This window comes from Drosophila teissieri, chromosome 3L (genome assembly GCF_016746235.2).
Source record: "Drosophila teissieri strain GT53w chromosome 3L, Prin_Dtei_1.1, whole genome shotgun sequence".
NCBI classification, from domain to species: domain Eukaryota; kingdom Metazoa; phylum Arthropoda; class Insecta; order Diptera; family Drosophilidae; genus Drosophila; species Drosophila teissieri.
The window spans coordinates 17,115,537-17,138,563 of record NC_053031.1 but is presented as its reverse complement, the minus strand read 5'-3'; the positions used below and the strand labels follow the sequence as shown (position 1 = coordinate 17,138,563).

At 41.0% G+C, this 23,027-nt stretch overlaps 1 protein-coding gene across 11 annotated transcripts in view; it reads right to left on the bottom strand.

The window, feature by feature from the left end:
• Positions 1-1,567: 1,567 nt before the first annotated feature.
• Positions 1,568-23,027, bottom strand: part of LOC122618539 (RNA-binding protein Musashi homolog Rbp6) — a 178,461-nt gene continuing 157,001 nt past the window's right edge. For 5 of the 11 annotated variants that reach the window (XM_043795047.1, XM_043795048.1, XM_043795045.1 and 2 more), the window contains exons 9-10: positions 20,977-21,059; positions 19,618-20,553 (exon numbers count right to left, since the gene is read on the bottom strand). In XM_043795047.1, coding sequence (XP_043650982.1) covers positions 19,618-20,553; positions 20,977-21,059 — 1,019 coding nt within the window. Of the gene's footprint in view, positions 8,472-9,498; positions 9,633-9,908; positions 10,151-10,737; positions 10,804-14,895; positions 15,837-16,517; positions 16,649-17,054; positions 17,139-17,204; positions 17,241-19,617; positions 20,554-20,976; positions 21,060-23,027 lie in introns of those variants that run through there. The other 6 variants (XM_043795050.1, XM_043795056.1, XM_043795051.1 and 3 more) reach the window with 5 other exon arrangements.

Genomic DNA, 23,027 nt, shown 5'->3' with positions numbered 1-23,027 from the left:
CAAAAAATAGTCACAGGGGGCTAAATCTGGAGAATATGCTGGATGGGGTAGCAGTTCGTAGCCCAATTTATGAAATTTTGCCATGCTGACTACACACGTGTGCACCCGTGCATTGTCCTGATGGAACAGCACTTTTTTTTTCGCCAAATGCGGTCGTTTCTGCTTCAAATCAATATCGAATCTGTCCAAAAGCTCTGAATAATATTCGCCGGTGATCGTTTTACCCTTTTCAAGGTAATCGATGTGAATGATACCTTGTGCATCCCAAAAAACTGTGGCCATGACCTTGTTGGCCGACAGACCCACCTTGGCCTTCTTTGGTGCACGTTCACCCGGAGAAACCCACTGTCTTGATTGTTCTTTGGTCTCTGGTGTGGTGTGGTGGATCCATGTTTCGTCTACGGTAACGAAACGGCGCAAAAATTCGTTTGGATTGCGGTTGAACATCGCCAAACACTCCTTTGAAATGGTCACACGGTTGCGCTTATGGTCGTGTGTGAGCAATCGCAGCACCCATCGCGCGGAAAGCTTTTTCATGTCCAAATATTCATGTAAAATGTGATGTACCCGTTCAGTTGAGATGCCTACAGCCTCAGCTACCTCACGCACTTTCATTCTCCCATCATCCAATATCATTCCGTGGATTTTGTCGACGATTTCTGGCATGACGACCTCTTTTGGGCGACCTGAACGTTCGGCATCACTTGTACTGGTACGACCACAACGGAACTCAGTAAACCATTTCTTAACCATTGAAATTGATGGTGCAGAGTCCCCATAATATTTATCAAGTCTTTCCTTGGTTTCGGTGATGGATTTTTTACGCAAAAAATAATGCTTAATTAGCACACGAAATTCACTTTTTTCCATTTTCGTTAAAATTCACGAGATCGTCTGCTTTCAATGCCTATAAAACGCAAACCAAAAAACGCAGCTTTCTCAAAATTTTACAGTCAGCTGTTAATCGATAACTGCTGACAGGAGCAGTGTTGTATTTAGAGCAGGTGCGCGGCAAATACAAAAAGTCACGGACTTATCAAACGACCCTCGTACCCTTACAGAAATTACATATTAAAAAAAACTGATGTATACCGAATTTAAACACTTGGTGATGAAAACCAACATAACTATGATTACTTTTCTATTATTTTAAATTAATTTTCGGACTTATTCCATGCGGCTATATGAAACAGATGCCTGATATTGATCAAATTAAAACCGAAATATACTTTAATTAATACAAAACTTATTACAGTCAAACAAGAAGCCATAATTTTGGATAGCTGATCAATAGTCGATAAATGTGAGCATTGAGTTAACCAATCCGCTTTCATAGCTTACCTGCTAAATACTTACCCCTTTTAATATTTACAGAATTTCTGTATAAAAAAAAAACCCACATAAAGAAGCCCAGTAAGGAAACAACTGTCTTATGTTTTTGAACAATGTTCATATTGGTTTATTTATCATTATGAATTAATTTATTTATTTCTCAGTTATTTCATTATAATTTTTATTTCATATATATATATTTATATATATATATATATATATATATTTGCTTGTCTTGGTTTTCGGTTCATCTTGTTTTTTTGCTGCTCTAGAGCGTTTCTTGCCGTTTGTTTTTTAAACTTATGTACCATTAGCTTAACTTAATATGCCATTATTTAATTTAATTTTTGTTTAAAATCATGTTCATGTTTTAGTTCATTTTTGTTCTTCTGAATTCTTTGTTTGTTTTCCTCTTGTTTGTTCATTTTGGTTTAATATGCGGTTGCTGATCTCTGTTGTTGCTGCTGATTCTGCCCATTCCACTGCCGATCTTAACCTGATCGAGGGGATAGTGGCCATCCACTTCCCCAAGAACCTCTTCTATACTTCGATCCTTCTATCCTCCCTGTACGTGGCACATTGTGAACAAAGTGAGTTTTAATTTGCTGCTAAAGCTGTTCGCACTTTTGTTGCATATACATATTGCGGGCTGACTGTGTGAATGTGAGTGTGACTGTGAATGTGTATGGGTGAGGTGTGTATGTGTGGGTCTCTTAAAAACTTATGTAATTTCGTGTGTGCAAAAGAGCAACAATTTGCCCTTTTGTCGTCCGTTAATAAATGTTGCACTTGCTTTTGTTGTTAAGGATGTTGCCGTTGTTGATGGTTTTGTTGCTGTTACTGTTGCTGATGCTGTTGGTGGCCGCATAGTTCTGTTCTTTCGGTTCGAGGGTCCTTATATATAATTGAATTTTTTAACCACCAATATGCGTGCCGGCCTGTCTGTCTGTTTGCCCATCGAATGCTTAACATTATTGAATTTAACTATATGTTTATTTGTTGTTCTTGGTTATATAACTATGTATATATATGTATATATCATTTTGGGGTTTATTCTCATATATTACGGGCTTAATGTTCTTCGGTCTTTTGGGGGTTTTTTCCTCCTTTTAATACATATATCTTTCTGTATACATTTCGGATTTTCTTATTTCTTGTCTCGTTTTTATGCATTTTCTCGTAGTAAATATACAAATTCGTTACCGGATTTCTTTATAGAAATGAAAAATTGTTTATTAAATTCTCGTTATGCCTCTATTTATGTGTATGTGTCTCTGACTTCGTCGCTTTGTTTTGCGGAATCTGGCGTTTAATTATTATGTTGTTACCTTGTATAGTTTGCTGTAAGTGTAGTACTGTACCAGTTGTTTATATTATGTTTATGCTTATGTACACACATTGGCCATTTCGCAACTCGCATCTAGCATCTAGCATTTCGCATCCAACATTCATCATCAGGCCCATACCAACATCATACCCAATGTGTCCGATTTGGAATCATGCGAACCCATCGCATCCAGCATCTGGCATTCATTCCGTCTGGTTTCATTTGTGTTACAGTATTCGCACTGAAAGTGGCCAGAGTTCTTGGCTCTGCGGCTTCGTAGACAGTAGTATGTATGTTTAATTGATTCTCGTCCTGCGCTCCTTAATTACTTTACTTACATAGTTAGAATACTTACAAACTGGGCGCCCTGCTATGGCGCATTTTATAAATGTATCTTCATCGTCTTGTTGTCTGTCTTGTAGTTGCATATTCATCTGCCGCCTGTTTTCTTCTCTAAAGATTCCTTTGACTTTTATGTGTATAAAGTATTAAAATGATTTCATCTTGCTTGGTTACGCATTTCTTGTAAATACAATTTTAACGCCACACACGCCGTTTGTCTTGCCTCAATTATGTATTATTTGTTTTTGGTTTTTGGTTTTCCTCATTTTCTTGTATATATTAATATATAATTTTCCATATAGTATAGTGTAAAATATATAAGAGATATTGTCAATATAGTAAAGGTGTTTTGTCAGCAGGAGTTCTGCCACTTCCAACTGACACATTCCTGGGGGGAATTTCTTACTTATAGCAAAAATAGTCAAGTGATCGTTCGTATGAAGGTTCTTTTGTATGTGATCTCCATTGTATATATGCGTGTGCCAGTGTCTGTGGCTGAGTGTGTTGGGTGTACAAATATGGTTGTGTATGGGTGTGTGTCCTTTATGTGTGTGCTGTGGGGTGTATGTACACATGTCTATAAAAAAGAACCGAGGATAGAAATGTCTCGTGTGAGTAAAAGGATTGCTATCGTATAAAAGCACGTCAAAGTGTAGAAGGCCCACAAGTCGTAAATCGTGCCAGGCGCCCCTTTGCGCCTCTCTCTGCGCTTCTCAAAAAGGCCAAGTGGGCGGCATGCCTTACTCATCTGTGTGGTTGTTCTTGGTTTTGGTTTTGGTAAACAGAAAGTTCATTCGTTCGTTAGCGCTAGGTATTAGTTAAATTGTATTTCATTATCGTAATCTTTATCGTAATTGTAATCGTATTTGTTGATGTTGTTGCTATACTCATACACATAATAAGAACTGATATGTTTGTAAGTCAATAATAAGAGAAAAACGGAAAGCAATTCGTATATGTATCTACGTAACTCCGCCTACACCCAATCCTCATCATAATCATCATCATCGTCATCGTCTTCTGGTGTTTCGCCAATTTAAAACTATTTTACATTACACTTTATGTCTTTTTGTGCCACGTGTTCATTTTCAACTTTTGGCTTTCTACCCGGCTTCGAACACCAATTGACTTTGTGACCGAAAGTTGCGTATAGCTTAAAGTATGGGGTACATTATTTTTAAAAAATCGTCACGGCATACTTTTTATACACACATTTCTCCGTTCTCGATATAAAAAAGAGAGCTCACATGTCGAATCCTATAAATTGTTTTCCTTGTTCGTGTTATTAATATTTTGTTCAATTTAAAGCTTTTGCGCCTGCGCCGTCTACTGCTGCGATCTCATCCAATATTTTCTTCGCTCTGACGGCGCAGCAGTAAAAAAATAATGAAAATGTTTTTTGTCTTCACTTAATCGCTTTTTGTTTTTTTTTGTTTTTGGTATTTAAAAAATGTTCTTGTTCTTGTTGCTTGTTGTTGTCTTTATGTCTCTGTGCTGCTGGTGTTGGAAATTCTCTAATTGACTGAAATTGATTTTGTTACAAGGACGCATTGCTTGTTGTTCCGGTATTCTTTAAGCAGAAGTTGATCCGGTATACCAATAGTTATGTATGTATGTAAATGTCTGTGATCGGCTATAACTTTCGCAGAAGATCCTTATAGAATATACAGCACTAACATACAAAACACAAATGGAAAGCCTAGAGTCGATCGATAGCGGGGAATGCTGGGGAAACTTCTAGGAAAGACTCAACATTACACCTAAAGCTGCATCGACTTACAACGAAATGGAACGAGTTGGGATCCCGAGACTATCTCGGGGTCCTTCGTCCTTTGTCCTGCGTCTACCTACACCACAAATAATACGAGTACAAACGATTGTCGGCCCAATGATCATGATCAATGACCATGGGCTCTAGTTAAAGAAGTGTAGCAATACAGGCTAAGCTGCCAGCGAAATGATTTCCTCAGACTCTGACTAAGACAGACGAAGGTCGGCCTGGTGTTTCAGATAGTCGCTTTCTTGAATTTATATATATATATATATATCTGGTATGCATGTATATATATATAATTAGGTGTAGGTGTATATATTTAATGTATATTTATATATTGGTGTATATTTTATGTATTCCTTTGCGGGATTTGTTCAATTTACTTCTGTCTCTGCCACGCTTGTTGTTGTTTTGAATTATTGCTTTTAGAACATGTCTTAAAAATATATTTATTTATATATTTATATATGCCTTAGAAGTAGGTTTAATATATATATATATATTATGCAAATATAACATGTTTGCCATCGCTGCCCTCCGCCAGCCTCCCCCGTTTAAAAATATCTGCCCCGCAGGATAGAAGCTGCATTTGGAATTCGCCTCCAATGACCTGTGACCTGCTAAAGTAATCCTCGTCTCGTAGGTCCTCGTCTTCTGTCCAAAGTCCCGATATGCCAGACCGTCGAGTGGTCTGATCTTTGTCTATCTAAAATTGAAGATTTCCGTCCTTAGCTTCCTTAGCTTCCTCTTAATTTGTTACCTCTTGTTTAGTTTTTTAGTTTTTGATTATTTATAAGTGTGATGCACATGGCAAAGTCGCAAACCGCGATCTTTGGAAAATCTGAAATGATCGGCGTGGGGGGTGTAGTCAACACTTTAAACGTTTAATGTAGTTTTTTATACACTGCAACTATTGCTTGTCCCTCTCTAATTATCGCATAGGTTCGGATTCTGTTCGGATTCGGTTTCTGGTTACTGATTTTTGTTTTCTGGTTTCGGTTACCGCGATTCCATCTACTACTCGTATATAGGTAATGTGTAAGTTTGTTGGTCCGAGACTCGACAAAAGTCCTGGAGAGCGTTGGTTTGACAATTTGGCAAAAAAGTTATGAAAGGAACATTTTCACTGTTTCGGCATTTGCTTTTGTTTCTTGTTTCACTGGCTTTCCACTGTTTGCTGTCTCTTGGCTTTTGTTTCAGTTGTGTGTGTTTTTTTCCTCTGGGTTTTACGTCGCCTAATGCAAAAAATCTCAGACAGACAAAAAGCGCAACGTATTGTTGTTCTGTCAATTATAGAATATTTTCTTCTCTCTGCTATTTTGGTTTTCTGACTCTTTTTGTTGTTCGCAATTATCCCCCACTTGCTGTGTGTAACAAATGTTGTTTACTTATCTAGCTGATAGGTTTTGTTTGGTTTGCTTTTCCAATAATTTAATACTCCATATAGTTGTATATAAATATATTTTTCTATTACGCCCCCGATTGCATCGTCGTCGTTATCGTCATAATCCTCAAATATGTCTAGTACATCCATCGTCCGGGCGATTTAGCCGGACGGAGCGACTAGAAAAAAATTAATTGCACATTGCGTGGCCTGCATTCATCATCTTCATTATCATCATCATTACCATCATCATCACCATCATCATCGTCATTGACATTTTCATTTTCATCATGGTTTTCATTTCCAATTTTCCACTAGCGTTTTTGTGGCGCATCTGTGATCCTTTTTACACGCTTGTTTACAGATATATTTAGTTAAGTGTTCAAACATTTGCAATTTTGCGCGTTTGTTTTATAAATATTTTATTTACTTAATCGTACTATATGTTGTATGTATAATAGTTCATTGTTATATTTGCGTATGCTCTTACCAAGTAATTTGTTTAAGTGTTTCTTTTTGATTTATCCGTAAGATCTGTTTTATGTTCGTGTATTGTGTATTGGGTTTGGGTGTGTGTGTGTTTGTCGTGTATTTTGTATCTTGCATCATGTATCTCAAAAATTGTGTTTCTTACATATTTAGGGTGTTGCTTTTTGCGTTTTCATTGTTTTGGATACTCCATTGTGGTGTAGCAAATAAATTGATTTATGCCTCGAGCTACGGAATTTCACTCTCTCACTTCGCTTTCATTGTCATATTTAATGCTTTAACATATTTGTCTAACTATCCACTGATTAATTAGCATTATTTACCACTTTGCTTTCAATGTGAACACAAAAGTTATAGGTTTTTCCTCTACTTTCCCCTGACTCGATTGAAATAATGAGAAAGAGAACTTCAACATAGTTAATAACAAATTGCCTTCGACTTTTGCTCACATTCGCTTTTGTTTCTTTGTTGTTTACTTTGGCCAATAAAGGATTTGTTGTACTTTAAAATAAATTCATAAATATAATTGTAAGCACAATTTTGATTTGATTCACCCCCAACCCAACCCAGTCGAGAAATCAGAACTAAACCCAACCGATTCTTAACATTTTGCAAACTCCTACACCTCAGTTATCTCTCATCTTAAGTCGATTATCGTTGAAAGTACAATAACTTGTGGTTGGTTTCGCGTTTTTTGATTCAAGTAATTCCCTTTGTATATATTGCAGTTTACTTTATGTGTATAAGAGTGTATATTCTTGTATATATATAAGTATACATATATATATATTTATCGGCTTTAACTTTAAAAGTTACAACTTAGATACGTTAAGAATAGCAATAATAATGGTAATAATAATTTGCCTTTAATAATACGCAATCAAATAATAACATTTTCGCTATTATTGCAACATTTTTGCTTCCTCCTGTTTTTCAACTCTATCGTTTTATTAGTAACCCCCGTCGTACTTTTTTTGTGATTTCTTTTTTTTTGGTTTTTGCTTTTTTGTTTGTTGGTTTCTCATTACTTAAAAGTGGTTACGCCCCTTTTGGCCTGGTTGTCATCTGTGGGCGGTGGGCGTGGGCGTGTGGCGTTTGTTGGCTCGAGGGGGGTGGAGTCCTTTTTTTGCTGTGCGAGCAGGGCCACGCCCACCCACCGCCACGGCCGCCCACCGCGATGGCACTCCACTCCAGTTGGACGCACAGTTTCCGTTTAATTTGCATTTTAAACGATTTTTGCTGCACACGTTGCATCTTTCGGGGCCGAGCGTTGTTCTTGCCGATGTTGTTGTTGTAGTAGTTGTTAAATTAAAATTAATTTTTGTTGTTTGTGTTCGCTCGTAGTTCGTCCTCATCACTTGCGTTTTTTTTTTACTTTTTTCCCATGCGTTATATGTATGTATATACGTATTTGTAATATACGTTAATTAATTAATTATAATATGTGTGTTTGGTTTATTGTTTGTTGCTCTTGCAGTTCTCTCGGTTTTTCTTGCATGTGGAAATACACAAATATGTAATATGTACTTTATTTGATTTATATTTATATATATGCAGGTATATATAACTTTAAATTACTTCTTTTTGCGCTCTGTGGTTGCAGCACTGCAGTGTGTGTATGTGTGTGTGTGTGTCTGTGTCTGAGTGTGTGTTTGTGTGTGTCTGTCATTTGTTGCTAAAGTTGCTGTTGCATTTGTTGCTCCTGTTGCTGTTGTTGCTGTTGCTGCTGTTGCTGCTGTTGTTGTTGTTGCTGTTGTCATTGCGGTTGTCGGCGCCACCTTTTAATGGTATCCATTTGTAAATGCCGCAGGAATTAGTGGTCCCTGTAAATAAACGTTTCGTGGAGAACAAAACGAGCAAACACCAAAAATTATTTAAATAAAATGCAATTTCTAGTTGCATAGCTACGCACACACATACAAGTATGTATTTATATAAGTATAGGTATATGGGTATTGATATATAGAAAGTAAACATTAAGAGGTATACATATATGTACTGAATAGAGATAGAAGTGGCAAATTGTCGGAAGAATAAAAATCGGAAGATTCGAAACTTTGCTTTCGATCGCAAAACAAATAAAGACATTTAAAAACTGTCACAATTCGCTGGCCAGGTTTGATATGAAGGAAAAACCGGTAGAACCATTTAATTTTTGTTGAAATTAAGTTGCACCAACATATTTTCATAAAAAATTCAGGATTTTATTTTTAGTAAAGAATGAAAAGACATTTGGAAGTTTATTGTGCACGAAATTCATTAAATTCAAATTCATTTGCTCTTTTTTACTAATGCTGTTTTAGCAAAAATAGAAGAGCACTTAATTTGATTGTAGGTGGAAATTTATTAAATAAAATTGCATTTTTCCAGACACTCGCCGTGATTGTCAAGTCCTTTATCCTTTATCAAACCTCGCCGACAGCCATGGATAATAAATAAGTTTCGATATGATTTATTTTAGTTTGCAGCGAGGCATGGGAATATTGAAATATTGAAATATCGAAGTACGAAAATGTTCATATATAATACATATACGGTGTATACAATTTAAATAAATAATAATAGTTTAATTGAAACGGCCTAGTAAACTGTGCTTGTGACGTGCATACATATTTTTACGTTTATTTATTTTAGTTTTTTTTTGTTTTTTTTTTTTTGTAAATTTTTGTTTGACTAGTTGTAGTTAAAAGAATTTGATTGTTAATAATTGAAATCGTTTAGTTGAAAAAAGAAGAGAACACGCTGTAGTTTTGTTGGTGTGCCTACCTTGTGCAACTGCGTTTGTTTTATACTCTTATTTCTTTTGTTTGCTTTCGTTTAGCTTTATTTTATTTGTATTTTTCATATATTTTTTCGATTTAAATATATATAATGGGTTTCTTTTACTTTTTGCATATCTTTTGTTTTGTTTTGTTCTCTTGCATTTATATTTTTGGGTTATCAGTCTTTTATATATTAGCCATCGCAAAGTTCAACGAATAAATCTGTACGAAATGAAAGAGAAATACATACAATATATAGAAGGATAACGCAATAGTTTAGCTCTACATCGGCAGTCTCTCCTTATCTCTACAATATGGGTTTCGTGTGAGTTAGTGTGTGTGTGAAGGATTCGGGATCGAATCTCTAAACGCGAGACTTGCGTCTCATGTGGGTGTTTCGTATCGCTGGCTTACTCTCTAGCTCTAAAACCCAAGTCCAGGGATCTGGCGATCCCGGAACTTGGCTCTGCTTGCCGCAGGACCAAAAGGACCACTCACCGGGCTGTAGTTCAACGGGGCGCGGCTGACGGCGATGGGGAAGCCGGACGGCTGCGGACTGGTGGCCTGCACGTAGCCCACATTGTCGGCGGCCGCCGAGCTGTACATGTCGATGGTGGGGCCAGGTGAGTTGGTGGAGGGGAATCCCTGCCGGGTGGCCGTGTTGGCGGCGGCGGCATGCGGCGATGCCGACGGTCCATAGCTGTGGGCAGCCGCAGCAGCCGCCTGATAGTTGTTCATCACTGAAATGAGAGGGGTAAAAAAGGACATTCGTCAAGTTTGGAAACTTATAAAGTACGGCTAAATTACTCAGGGAGTTAGAGTAACAACAGCTATTGTAACGATTAAGAACGTATTAAATTACACACGTATTAGTTACTTTACGTTAACAAAACGTTTAAATGGGATATATTTCAGGCAACAGTGTGGATGAGTAACGTGATTTCTTACAATCCTCATACGCAGTGTTGCCGTATTTTTTTAATGCCAAATGTTATAGTGCTATTAACAAATAATCACTGATTTATAGTAAATATAAACTCAGCAACAGTTGGGTAAGCCCATTAAAATGTTTGCCAAATCAGAATAGCAAACTTTCACCATTCACTCATAAATGATTGACGGACATTTGTTTATCTAGCTCATAGTGTTGGCCACTAGCAAATAGTCACAGAGGCTGACTTTTGATAGAGACATTCGTGCTTCCTCATGTTGGGTGAGTAACTATTAAAATGAACTGCCCTGCCATCCTGCCACCCGTAATCTCGGTTTTTCCGAGCGATTCTACCACCTGGAATGGAAATGGAAATGGAAAACGGGGGTCACTCACCTGACAGCGCCTGGGTCAGCAGCGGTGTATTGTTGTTGGGTGTCAGCTGCCCATTGGTTAGATCAACTGTAAGTGGCAAAAGAGGGCGAGAGGGGTGTTATTAGTGGGGGCGGGCTGGCCAAGGCGGATCGTAAGTAACTAGTCGAGTAAAAGCCGGGCACATATAGGAGGTGCCCGCGCCACAAGAGTATACGAAAGTAATCAAGGCTGAGCTCTAAGGTAAATGGGCTGGGTAAATGGTAAATGGGGGTACATGTGGGATTGGGAGCAGGGATCGAGTATATATATGTTACATATATTATAGTGGGTATGGAGTGAGAGAGTATTCGAGTATGCGATTGTAATACATGTGGCTTCAGCTCTGTTATATCGGTGTGCCGCCGTAGAAGCAAACAATCAAAAGCGAAAGTAAACAACTCTAACTAGTCCCAGAACAACTACGATGCCAAACGCAAACACAAAAGACGAACCAAAGAGCGAAAGGAAGTACGTACATATATAAAGTATAAATGGATGTGAGTTTCTGGGGGACTTTCAGGGCTTTTTAGGACGAGGAAGCGCTAACTGGAACGCAGGTTATGAAAACACAAAGTGCTTGGTTATTAAACGAGCTTTGGGCGTAGGATGTTGACGCTACAGTGACAAAACAAAGCCAAAGCCAAAGCCCAACTAAACCAAACCAAACCAAACCAAACCAATCCGAACCCATCCAAACTCAGTTACATCGCTTGGTTTGCCCACTGATGTGCACTTTCCTTTGGGCGCTGCTGCCCGGATTTTCCCCTCCGGTTTTTCCCCCTTTTTTTGCCCGTTGTTATCATTGTTATCGTTTCGTTTTTCCTATTTTTTTCGTATATTTCCCATTTTTTTGCGGCTGCTCTCCCTTGTTATGGTCACAGCTGCAACAGCAAGTAAAAATACGCCAGCGCCAATATTGAAATGACAACAGAATGCGAATACGAATGCGAATGTGAATGTGAATGCGAATGAAGGCAAGCGAAAAAATGGGTAACTGGTAACGGGTTATGGCTGGGATCGGAATAGGGATATGGCGGGAATATCTGGGTCGTACGGCGAGGAGGGAAACGTAGCAGTTGCATTTCCTGCGGAAACACAAAAATTGATGTAACGTAACGTGACGTAACGTAACGAGGCATGTCTCTGGCAGTCGTTCGCTTATTGTAGAGAAAACCCACCCACACCCACCACCACACGCACACCCACAACCCGTTCGCCACCCACTCGGCTCAACCCTTACGACCTTCGTCATCGCCGTTGTGCGTTTTATGGCGCCAATCAACTTTGGCTTACGTTTAGTTTACGTTTTTGTGCGAAATCTCGGTGCGCCATGTTGTTTTCATTAGTGTTGAGTCTGGGACTCACTATAATACAAAGAAGCGCCCGAAAAACCCCGGATCCCCATACGGACCGCCATAAAGAGCCCGTAAAAGCAGCAGCAGCAGCAGTAGCAGCAGCAGTTGCAATAGCAATCGCAATCGCAGTGGCGGCAACGGTTGCCTTTGTAAATAAATAACTTATTTAGCCGGCGTTCCTTTTTTCGGGCTGCCATTGCCATTGCCATTGCATGAAATGCGTTTCCGCTGGAACTTGGGGAAGGTACACGACAGTGGATTGGTTGTGGGTTTGTGGGAAAATTGCAATTGTCAGTCCTGCGGTTGCGGAAAAACAACTGCTACCAGCTGTCGACCTGGCAACCCTGTTACGGCCACAATAAAAGGTTAAATTGAGACATTTCAACAAACAAAATCGGTCAACATAAGACATTTACATGATCACGATACTGCACAGTTTCAGATAAAGTTCTTGTTCAGGGCTGGGGGGGAGAACTTATAGTAAAACTAGGGTATACATAAAAATGGGTACTTATATACGAATACGTGTGTGGGGTTATACATGTTTGATGGTTACAGCTGTTCGCTACTAATGAGTGTGTTACATGATACAGTTTTTGGTAAATTAAATGCTATTTCGAGCTACTTTTTCGTCCGACGCTTGAGCTAATTCGATATTGTTAGAGTTTGATGTGTGTTAAATTTGGTATAAAGCAAAGTTTCTCAAACAGAAGAACACTACACAGAAATATATGTTTGTATTCCAACTACGACTGGCGCCCAACGTGGGGCATTCAGTTTACAATTTTATATGTGTTTTTTTTGCGGTCTTGCTAAAACTTTCTCTATCATCTAACAGTATACATACAGTTAATAATGTGGAAAATTGTTCGAATATAGAGCCAAAAACGGTTATAGGTTTAATATAACGATCAATACGTATATAAAAAGAGTATAATGCTTGTACGAATATGCATTGGAACAATAAGACGACCATTAGCTGACCTTGTTGACTGTTGACTGCGGAGTGTTTGAGCTGCTGTTCTTCTTATTTGGTTCCTGCTGCCTTTGCTTCTACTGCTGCTGCTGTTGTTGCCGCAATGTCCTTGCCAAGTTGCTGTCAGAATATTACGCATACGCCCCGATGGCCACTTTGTCATTCACTTGGCCCCGTCAATTCCACTGCCTTGGAATCGCTAATAATGCGAGCGATGGCAGCCAATGGAGAGACCCCAAAAGGATAGACTTTTGCTTGGGTTTTTTGGTTTCGGCTTTGCATCCGCATTTATTTTATTTTTCGTTTTATTTATCTTAGTTTTGTGCATTTATTTAGTTAATAACTCGTTTTTCATTTTCATTTCCATTTCGATCTCGTTTTCGTTTCTGCGCAAGCAAATGGTTTTCTTGTCTCGTTTGAAGCGTTTTCTTATAAATCACAGTATATACGTGTAGAATACATATTGGAATATGCGTGGGTGTGTGTGTGTTCGTGTCTGTGTGTTGCCATATAGGTTTTGTAAATAACTCGCAAGCGTTTGGTAATTGTCAATTTAAATAGTTGCCAAATACCTCGAAGCAGTTTGCGGGCATCCGGATGCCACAGCGCCACAGCGTTTCGATAATTGCATTCAATTAACTAAGTAACAGCTTATCCAACTATATAGAGTTATTGACCGATCTTTTCGTAATAGGTTCGATAGTGTGTGTGAGTTTAAATAGCTAGGTGTGTGTGTGTGGGTGAAACTTACATGGAGAGGTCATTGAAAAATTGCATTTTCCATTAACTTAAGAGAGATTTGTTGTCTTTGATTTTTGGTTTTTCTTTTTGGTTTTTTTTTGGCGCTGCTAAGTTGCTTTCGAAAATGGATGGACATTAATATTGTATTTTTCGTTATTGTACAAATCAAATCGATTCACGCTTCGTATAAAATGAGAATACCCAACTTAGCTTGTAAACGTCGTCGTATATTAAATATGTATATAAATATTCATGTATATAAGGTATAGTATATATGTATGTATATAGTAATGTCTAGATGTATTTAAATAGAAATGTCGAAAAATTTCGCTCGTTTTTTTTGATATTTTGGTTTGCCACTTTGGAATTCTTGCGATGCACCGATGAAGGAAGGAATTTATATAGTTTTGAATGCTTCAAGGCTTCAATTCGTATGTGGGCCAAATGCGGTTTGCTAATACATATGAAACGGAATAACACAGCTACGGATAATGGACAAATCTACTAATTAATGAACTTTAGCTATGGCAAAAATCTCTGCACGTTTGCTAATTATCTAAAAACTCATGGGACCACCAACAACGACGGAAGCGAAAGCAAAAACAAAAACCAACTGGAAATGGACATGGAAAGCGACATGGAAAGCGGTGTGGAGAAAGGAAAAATTGCATACATAATGTGCAGCAAATTAATTAAAGGATAATAATGGCACTACATGTGACAGGCCTGGTAAAATTTGTTGTTATCTAAATGTTTTTCCATGTGCACTCTGGCCATTCTTGTGGGGGTAGCAACTAATTTATGCATACAGGGACTACAAATGAAATTTGCATTTAAATGCTACGGTAAAATAGTTTTATAAATAATAGATAGCGTCCCTGAAACGGGATTCAAACGGTCACAGGTCGGGGTGTAAAAAATCAGGAGATATATGGATTTGAGTGGGCGGGGAGCGTATGAAGATCGAGTATAGTTCGCTATAGAGTTTCGTTATACAATAGTTGTGTCACACATCTAATTAGGGTTCTAGAGACATGTGTATATTATAGTGTACGCATGTCTGTGAGTAATTGAGTGATTATGCCGGCCTAGATCTAAACGATTCTAAGTACTCGATTACATCCGATTACGGAACTGCTCTAGGATTGGTTAGTACGGGTGCTAGCTGCTCTATATGCGAGTATACGTATTGTAATTGTAGGTTTTATAAGTTGGGGATGCCTCTAGACACTACAGATACTGCTGCGGTAATTGGTTAACTGCTCCAATAATATATGGGGAATACTTTTCGGGAGAGTCTAGTATGTAAGTTTCGTGTTTGTATGTGTGTTAGTCATATAGTTAGCTATGTATATAGACTGCAGCTCTAAGTGTGTGTGTTGGTGTCGAAGTTACATTTTCTATGTAGTTCGTTTCAGATCTCTTGCGAGTTCTTTGCAAGTTTGCTCCACTCTGGAGTATGTCCGTGGCTTTAATAGTGGATTTTACTTTGGTTGTTGCAGTGTTTACCATTTACCGTAGATACAAGCTAGTCTAACGCTCTGGATAGCATATCTCTTCCAGCAGCTGTTGGCATTGGAGTTAAATGGCTGTACCTACTTGTCACCTCGTACTCGAAAGATATAGTTACTTGACACAGAAAAAGGGCGGCAATGAAAACGGAACTCTGCATCTCAACTTCTCATTTGCCTTCTCATTCTCATTCTCAATCTCAGACTTGTGCGATTAGATTCGATTCGATTCGATTCGGGTTAGTTCCGCTTAGAAATTTATGTTGCCCAGAAACTGCGATTTGATGGCCGCGGATCGAGCCGTGAGCGCCGTGGCCAGCGGCAGGGTCAACGCCTGTTGGTGGTACGCCGACTGGGCGTGGCTTGGGGCGCCACCGGAGGGGGCGACACCTGTCGCCGCAACACCAGAGGCGGCGCCAGCGGGGCCACCTCTGCTGCGGCCCGGGGCAGCGCTACAAGCGGTACCGTAACTTCTACCGATTCCGCAAATTGTCAAGCCTACAAAATCATACGAGATACAAGATAGATGAAGAGAGAGATAGAGAGAAAGGGGCAAACAAAAAGGTACAGTCTGCACTAGGGACCAGATCTGTAAGTCTATCGATACGGACTTGCTATATATGTATATTAACGACAAGATATAAATAGCTTTCATTTAAATTCAATAACAATATTGGTAGACGATACAAATTAGTTATATGGCATATGTTGTCTAATTATGTTTATAAGTTATGATCAGAAATGCTTCGAATCCATGTAAGGAAAAATATTTTAAGAAAACAGAAGAAAGGACTAACACCAAGTAAACTAGAAAAGGTGTTCTATTGATTTGTTCGATAACAGCAACAAACTGATCGATTTTTTCGATAGCCGTATCGATATTTTTACAGATCCAGCTTGGACGGGGAGTTTTATGGTGGCAGGGGATCGATTTACATCAGCTATGTAGATGCCCTAGTAGCTAGTGAGGGGTCACAGTGTTCAGTGGTGAGCAAATGTTAGACTCAAGGCCAAGCAGTGTCAAGGACATGTATCCGCAGGATGCGCAGGACTCAATTCTAGGGGATTCTAGATGTATCGTGTGGTGGGTTATGCTGTGAGTTTTTCGATTGCTTCCGATCTTCAGCTATTTGTGCATTGATATGACGAACGCGTTGGTATTTTTAGTTTTAAGAGAACTGTGATTTATTTCATTAATGATCATGATATCTGAGTAATACTCAATAGATTATCAATGGGCTGGGGATCGTCCTACGCCATGTAGTCGCCAATTAGGATTCGATTCTCCGGCACTACGCCCATAACACTCGCTGCAAAAGCAAACACAAAGACAGAAGAGAAATAATAAAGAGTGTGGCAAGCGAAACGGAATGAAACATGGAGGTTTGACTGTATCTGGTGGTGAATACATCGAGGACTAACGAATATTCACAAGTACTAACTGAATTAGTAATGCCTATCGGAATGGTTATCGGAATTACGCGAGGTCCTTCGTCATATCAAGCGGCACTGACTGCTTGGAACGGTGGGGTTTCAATGGGTTATGTTCGGTTCGGTTATTCACTGGGGATTCACACTCTCACTCACATACAAATGATCAACAGGGTCTGAGTACGAGTCTGTGTGCAGGCTTAGGTGAGTGTGTATACACACAACTATTGTTGTGGATGCGGATGTGGTTGTGGTGGTGTCTATTTGGGCATGAGCCGCACTTACCAGTTGGATAGGGCAGTCCGAAACTGGGATAGCCCGAGTATCCGCGGCCAGCGGCATAGGCAGCGTAGGCAGCTGCCGGAAAACCTAATCGGAAGTAAACAAGAAAATACATTAAGTTCTGGATCACTTCAATTAGGTATAGTAGCTCACCTTCGGGCAATGTCCCCAGTCCCCACATGATGTTATCTAAGGGAGTCGCATGGAAAACAAGAGAGAGCACAGAAGAGAAAGGCATAAAACAGATAATTACTGACACTCACACGATTATATCATAGCTAATGAGTTCAAACAAAAGAGTATCGAGATTATATCAGGACTAATTGTTATAGAGTGTAAATATGAGCGACTGCTTTACTATACGTAATCGTAATGTGTACTTAGAGATCTAGTAAAGTGTGAGTGGCAACTAAGGAACTGCCGCTATATACTAGTTATATATGTTTGTTTCGAGTTCTAAGTAATGTTTTGGAGACTGCACTCGACTTTTGTTTCCAGTGCATAACTAGTGGGTGGAATAAATTCCGCGCCATCTCTGTTATTTTCTGCATTAACAGCCTTGATTTGAGCTATGTTTATATAGAGTTATATGTAGAGTTACATTTTTCGTTTACACAATTCTAAACACTTAATATATATGTACGCAGTTATGATCTAAGACATTTAGTATCTATGCTAGGATTATAAATTTGAATAATTTGGCTAAATATATATTTTGTAAACTCTTTAGCGGGGGCAATTCTAAGGCCTGCCGTTGTGCATTTCTACAAAAATGCTCCATATCTCCAGGCCATTGCCCCGCACCGCAACTAATTAATTAGGAAAACTTAGGAGAGATATAATACGAATCTGAACTAAACACAGAAAACTATAAGTATGTGGGCTAGATAAACACTACAACTGAAGAGGAGAATATAGGAAGGTTGACAGCTATTAGATGTTAATTAAAAAATTTGCATTAATTTTGTTTTCGTTTCGGCCTGGAGTCACTTCCGTTGCGCATTCGTGCCACTTTCGCATCAATTTCTTGGCCATTTCTCCGCCCCTTTTGGCCATCTGCATCACTTTCTCTGTCTCGTTCGTTCATCTTGGGCATCGAAGGACTCTGGCGACGGTACGCTTCCTGTTCATATATCATCCTTCCACTGTTGCAACTTACGCTAATGTTACACTGGATTTAACTAGAGTCGAATTTGAGTTTGAGTTTGATTTGGATTTGAATTTGAATTCGAATTTGAGCGCTTAATGCGCTTATCGTAATGCAATAGATGTGTGTGTGTATGTGGTTATTTATGCATGTATAATAAATAGCTAGTTTCGAGTTTAGTCAAATATTAATGGCTATGGGCAAACAATATGTGTTTGTACGTAAGTAGTACTCGAACTGGGAGACGGCGGCAGTCGGGGGAGTTGGCCATCAGCTGTCTGAGCCGTAATTTGCCTGGGCCCTGTAATTGGCCCGAATGCAATGCACATTGCACACAGCACACAGCACACTGCACGTTGCATAGGGCACAGTGCACACTGCACACTGCAAACTGCACACTGCACATCCATTATCCATGATCCATTTCGGAAAATTACACTCCGACAGCTGTCCGGCCGCTACGATTGCATCTGTCCAGTCCGGTCGCTCATCAATTTTTCAAAACTAAACTTCGTTACACACATCGCATTTCTAATACTCGACCGGCCTTCTTCGGCTGGCTTACTTAATTTGATATCCAACTTAATCGCTAGTTCGATACATTCGCTAGGTTCGGAACCGAAGCCGCTCTAGGTAAATATGCCTTTAAAGAGCTATTGATATGAGTTTACGTATAGGTTGTTAAATAATGTTTGATATACAAGAGAATCCGTTTTGAAACATAAATGGGTGTCATTCCTATGGAGCTGATGACTTTTTGCTGTTTAATTTGAAACATGGTTCGCTTTTGTTACATTCTTAAGTTCTAGAAAAGTCGGACAAGCCAGGTGTCTAAGACATATTACGATCGCCGTCTAAGGTCTAAGTGTATCGAGTGTCTCGACAACATCTAAGCAGCTCTCTAGGACCTGCACTTAGCCTAGATATGTATATGTACTTGTATATCTTAAGTAAGTCAAGTTCGCTTAAAGTCTAAGGAAAGAAAACGAATGCGCCGCTATTCGAGTAATTTAGTTAAATAACGCATACGCCGCGTGGCCTAAACGCAGCTTAGACAGTCACAAAATATAAGTTACGATATATATATAGTACATATGAAGTAAGTAAGTACATGGCTAGTTGTAAGTTGTAAGTGGTAAGAAGTACACGTAATCCTAGGCCTAGCCGCTTAACATATTTTTGGACATTGAGACGGAATGAGAGTCATATATATAGGTGTAGTCGAGTGTGTTCTTTCTGAGTGTGTCTTGTGGGTGTGTTTGTTTTCGGGATTGGGGTTGCCAGTTTTGACTATCTTCGGATAGTGAAAGTTTCGGAAAAGCTCTGAAGTAAGTAGCCGAATTAATAGGAATTAGCCTTTGAAATTTGGCATAGCTAGAAAGCATTCAATGCTTAGAGGTCTCACTGTGGCCTGGGCGGTCAGATTCCGGGCAGCTGGTACAGTGAGGCCGCCGCTGCCGCCGCCGAATTGGCGCCCGCCCCAATCTCCATGCCGCCCTGCATGGCCAGCAGTTCGCTGAGCGGATAGTGGGCGGCGGCCAGGGCGGCATTCTGCCGCAACTGAGCCTGTTGCAGCTGGGCGGCGGCGGCAGCAGCGGGCGCATTGGCAGCCGCCGCTTGAAGGGCGCCCAAGGCGGTGGCTGGGGCACGCAGACCGCTGGTGACCGCCGCTGCTGCCAAGAGCCGCTTGTAGCCAACGACGGCAGCGGCGTCGGCGTAGAGGGAGTTGGCCAGGGCGGCGTTGCTCTGGCCCGCTGCGAACTGCAGCAGAGAGGGCGTGGCGGGCGGAGCGGGATTGGCGAGCGGCAGCAGACCAGGTGCGGCGCCAGCTGCAGCGGCCACCACTTGGGCCAGGCTCTGCTGTTGCTGCTGCTGCTGGGCGGCCACAACCTGTTGTTGCTGCTGCTGCTGCTGTTGCTGCTGGTGGTGTTGCTGCTGGGCGGCGACCACGGCCGCCGCCGAGAGGTGGGCGGGCAGGGGGTAGGGCGTGTAGCGCAGCGAGCCCAGCAACTGGCTGTGGGAGTGGGTGTGCGGGTGGTGGGCGTGGCTGTGGCTGTGGGCGGGTGACTGTGGGTGTGTGTGGTGCAGCTGCTGGTGGTGCTGTTGCTGCTGCTGCTGATGTTGTTGCTGCTGCTGCTGCTGTTGCTGCTGGTGCTGCTGCAGCACGGACGCGGCAGCGGCTAAACTACTCGGCAGCAAGCCGGCAGCGGCGGCGGCGGACGTGGCCGCCGTCGAATGGGCGTGGCTGCTGCCCCAGACTACCAACTCACCGTATGCGGAACGCCCGGCAGCCCGCGTCTTGGCCAGATTGGCCGGCAGCATCACCTCCTTCGGCTGCGCCTTCTTGCACTCGACCTGAAAGGACATAAAATCGTTGTAAATCTTAATATAACCCAAATGTAGCTATTTATGTGAATGGAAGTCAGCTTTTTGGTCTTATTGAAGTGATGAACATTTAAGAACTGATTTAAAACAACAGCTTCTTTAGGAAGGTTTTCATTACATGACTTAAGAAACTGGAGTCTGAAACCTAATCCCTTTCCGAACATGCTTTAGAAAAAGTTCTTTAAGAAATACATTTTTACAACGTGCAGCTATGTATTTATTTATTTCACAGCTGGCTGGCAGTTTCAGACTCAAGCATTTAAATAAAATTCGCAAATTAATGGCCGATTTAGGGCAGTATTTTACCCCCTATGACCAAATATAAACTAAGAGTCGAGTGAGTGGATGGCTAAGCCTTCTGGGCTGCGATTCAGACCGCCACGCTTCACTTACCATTTTGTTGTTTATCTCGTGGAAATGAATTTCGCAAACTTTGTCTACCACATCTTCGCTTTGAAATGTAACGAAGCCAAAACCTGCAAGAGAAAAGAGCCAAAGTGAGTGAGTGAGTGAGAGTGGGCAAAAAAGTTTAAGGGCTGCAAAAATTGAACGAAATATGCTTTTGTGCGAGCGAGCGGCTAAATAATTTACTCAAGTGTCGAGACCGAGACAGAGGCAGTGTTCACCCCTCACCCCTCACCCTTGCCCGCTGTGCTCCCTTTGCCCCCCTTGAACCCCTCGAACCCCTTAACCCCTGCCATTTCAGGATTGCTGTCCTCCGGCTGACCTCAATATGCATCCCCTGCAGGGCCTCAAGTGGCGGCTGGGCGAGTAATTCAAACACTGGCCGCTCCGAGTTTACATAATAAACTTTGGCCAGCGGACATAGCTCTCAGTTCTCAGCTCCCAGCTCTCAGCCACGCCCCCTTAGCCCCTTAGCCCGCCTCCCTGGCCCCTCGAGGAGCGCCTTGGGATCGGGGCATAATAACTTTGTCCTAATGGCCGGCCAGTGGAGCCATTTTTGATATCTTCCAATTGGAGGCTGACGGAGAACTTAAATTCCTGGAATGTCAAGTCATTCCGGGGGTTTGGGGCTTGGGGCTTCGGGTTTTTCTGGGGCCCGAATTGGTAAAGGATTTATTATGGCTTAATTAAATTTCTTCCATTTGTTGCCGCTGCAATTTGTGCTGGCAAAAGTTTAAGTTGCTAGAATTTCTATTCGGCAAGGAGTATTTTGCAGACGGCATTCGTTGATGGGGCTTCAACTGCATTGAGTTCGTACTTTCTTACTATGCATTTTTCTTCATCGCTTTAAATTGTGGGGTAAATATAATATATGATTATAATTAGATTATCTTTTTTAGGGAGTACTTCCTTGAAATCAGTCTTTCCGAAACGAGGGAAGGAATTGAGCTGTTTTCGAGCCCAACCTTAAATCGGCCAAGAAGTGGCAATTGCTTAATTATAGTTTTTAAAACGGCGGAAACTCCTTGAATAAAAAGCAAGTAAGAAGCAACTTCCTATCAGATGGGGCTCTATGAAATTCCCTTTCGGGCTTTCGCCATGCGCCATTCTCTTGCACGGCTTCCTTCCCTCCGATTTCGCCACTTTGGCTTTATCGGGGCTTTTCAATTAGCGCAATTGTCTGAGATTTCACATGGCCGAAAAAGAAGGGCTCCCCTCCTCTGTGCAATTAGCAAGGCCAAGTGCAGACACCTGATGCCCCGGCGCCCGCATCTTGTTTGTGTACGTGTGTTTGGCTTGTCCTGCGGGCGGTGGGCGGCATGGGCGGTTGGGTGGCTGGGGAGTGGGGGAGTGGGGGGCGTGGCCTAGCTGGGCGTAACTGACAAATTAGTTGGAACAAGTAACAGTAAACACGCAGGCTTATTAGCGACATGTGCCGAGCTGAAGAAGCTCCGAGGTCCTTTTGCTCAAGACAACAACGTGCGGGCTTCATCCTTCGCCTCCTTAAGTGTGTTTGTATTTGTTTTAATTATATAAAATTAGCGCACGTTGCAGTGCTGCACGTCAGCTACACGGCGAAATAAAATGTTAAACTTAAATTGTACTATCGAAGTTACTGTGTGCTATATCTAATACCACATTTTAAAGATCTTTGGATCATGATTGGCGTTTCAAAACCCTGAAACATGTTTGCTAGTTTGGTTTTACAAGTAAAGAAATAATTATTCTCTCGAAGCCGGACGAAAACCAACACATTTATTATATCGTAATGTAAGAGCCTTTTTTCCATGTCTATTTGGTTTCTCAGGGGCTTCTATTCCGCTGCAACTTCATAAATCAGCCGTGGAACAAATGAAGCCGGCTAGTTTCGGTACGTTCCACGCTCCACGCTCCACGCTCCACACGTAACTCAATCAAAAATGTATCTGCTGGATACAAATGCGCCCGTGTTGCATCAGCCATGAAGCAATGCTCGTTGCCCAGTTAATTCCGTGGCCTGAGGCTTATGGCTCTGAGGTGAGTCTGAGTTCTCGGCCCGG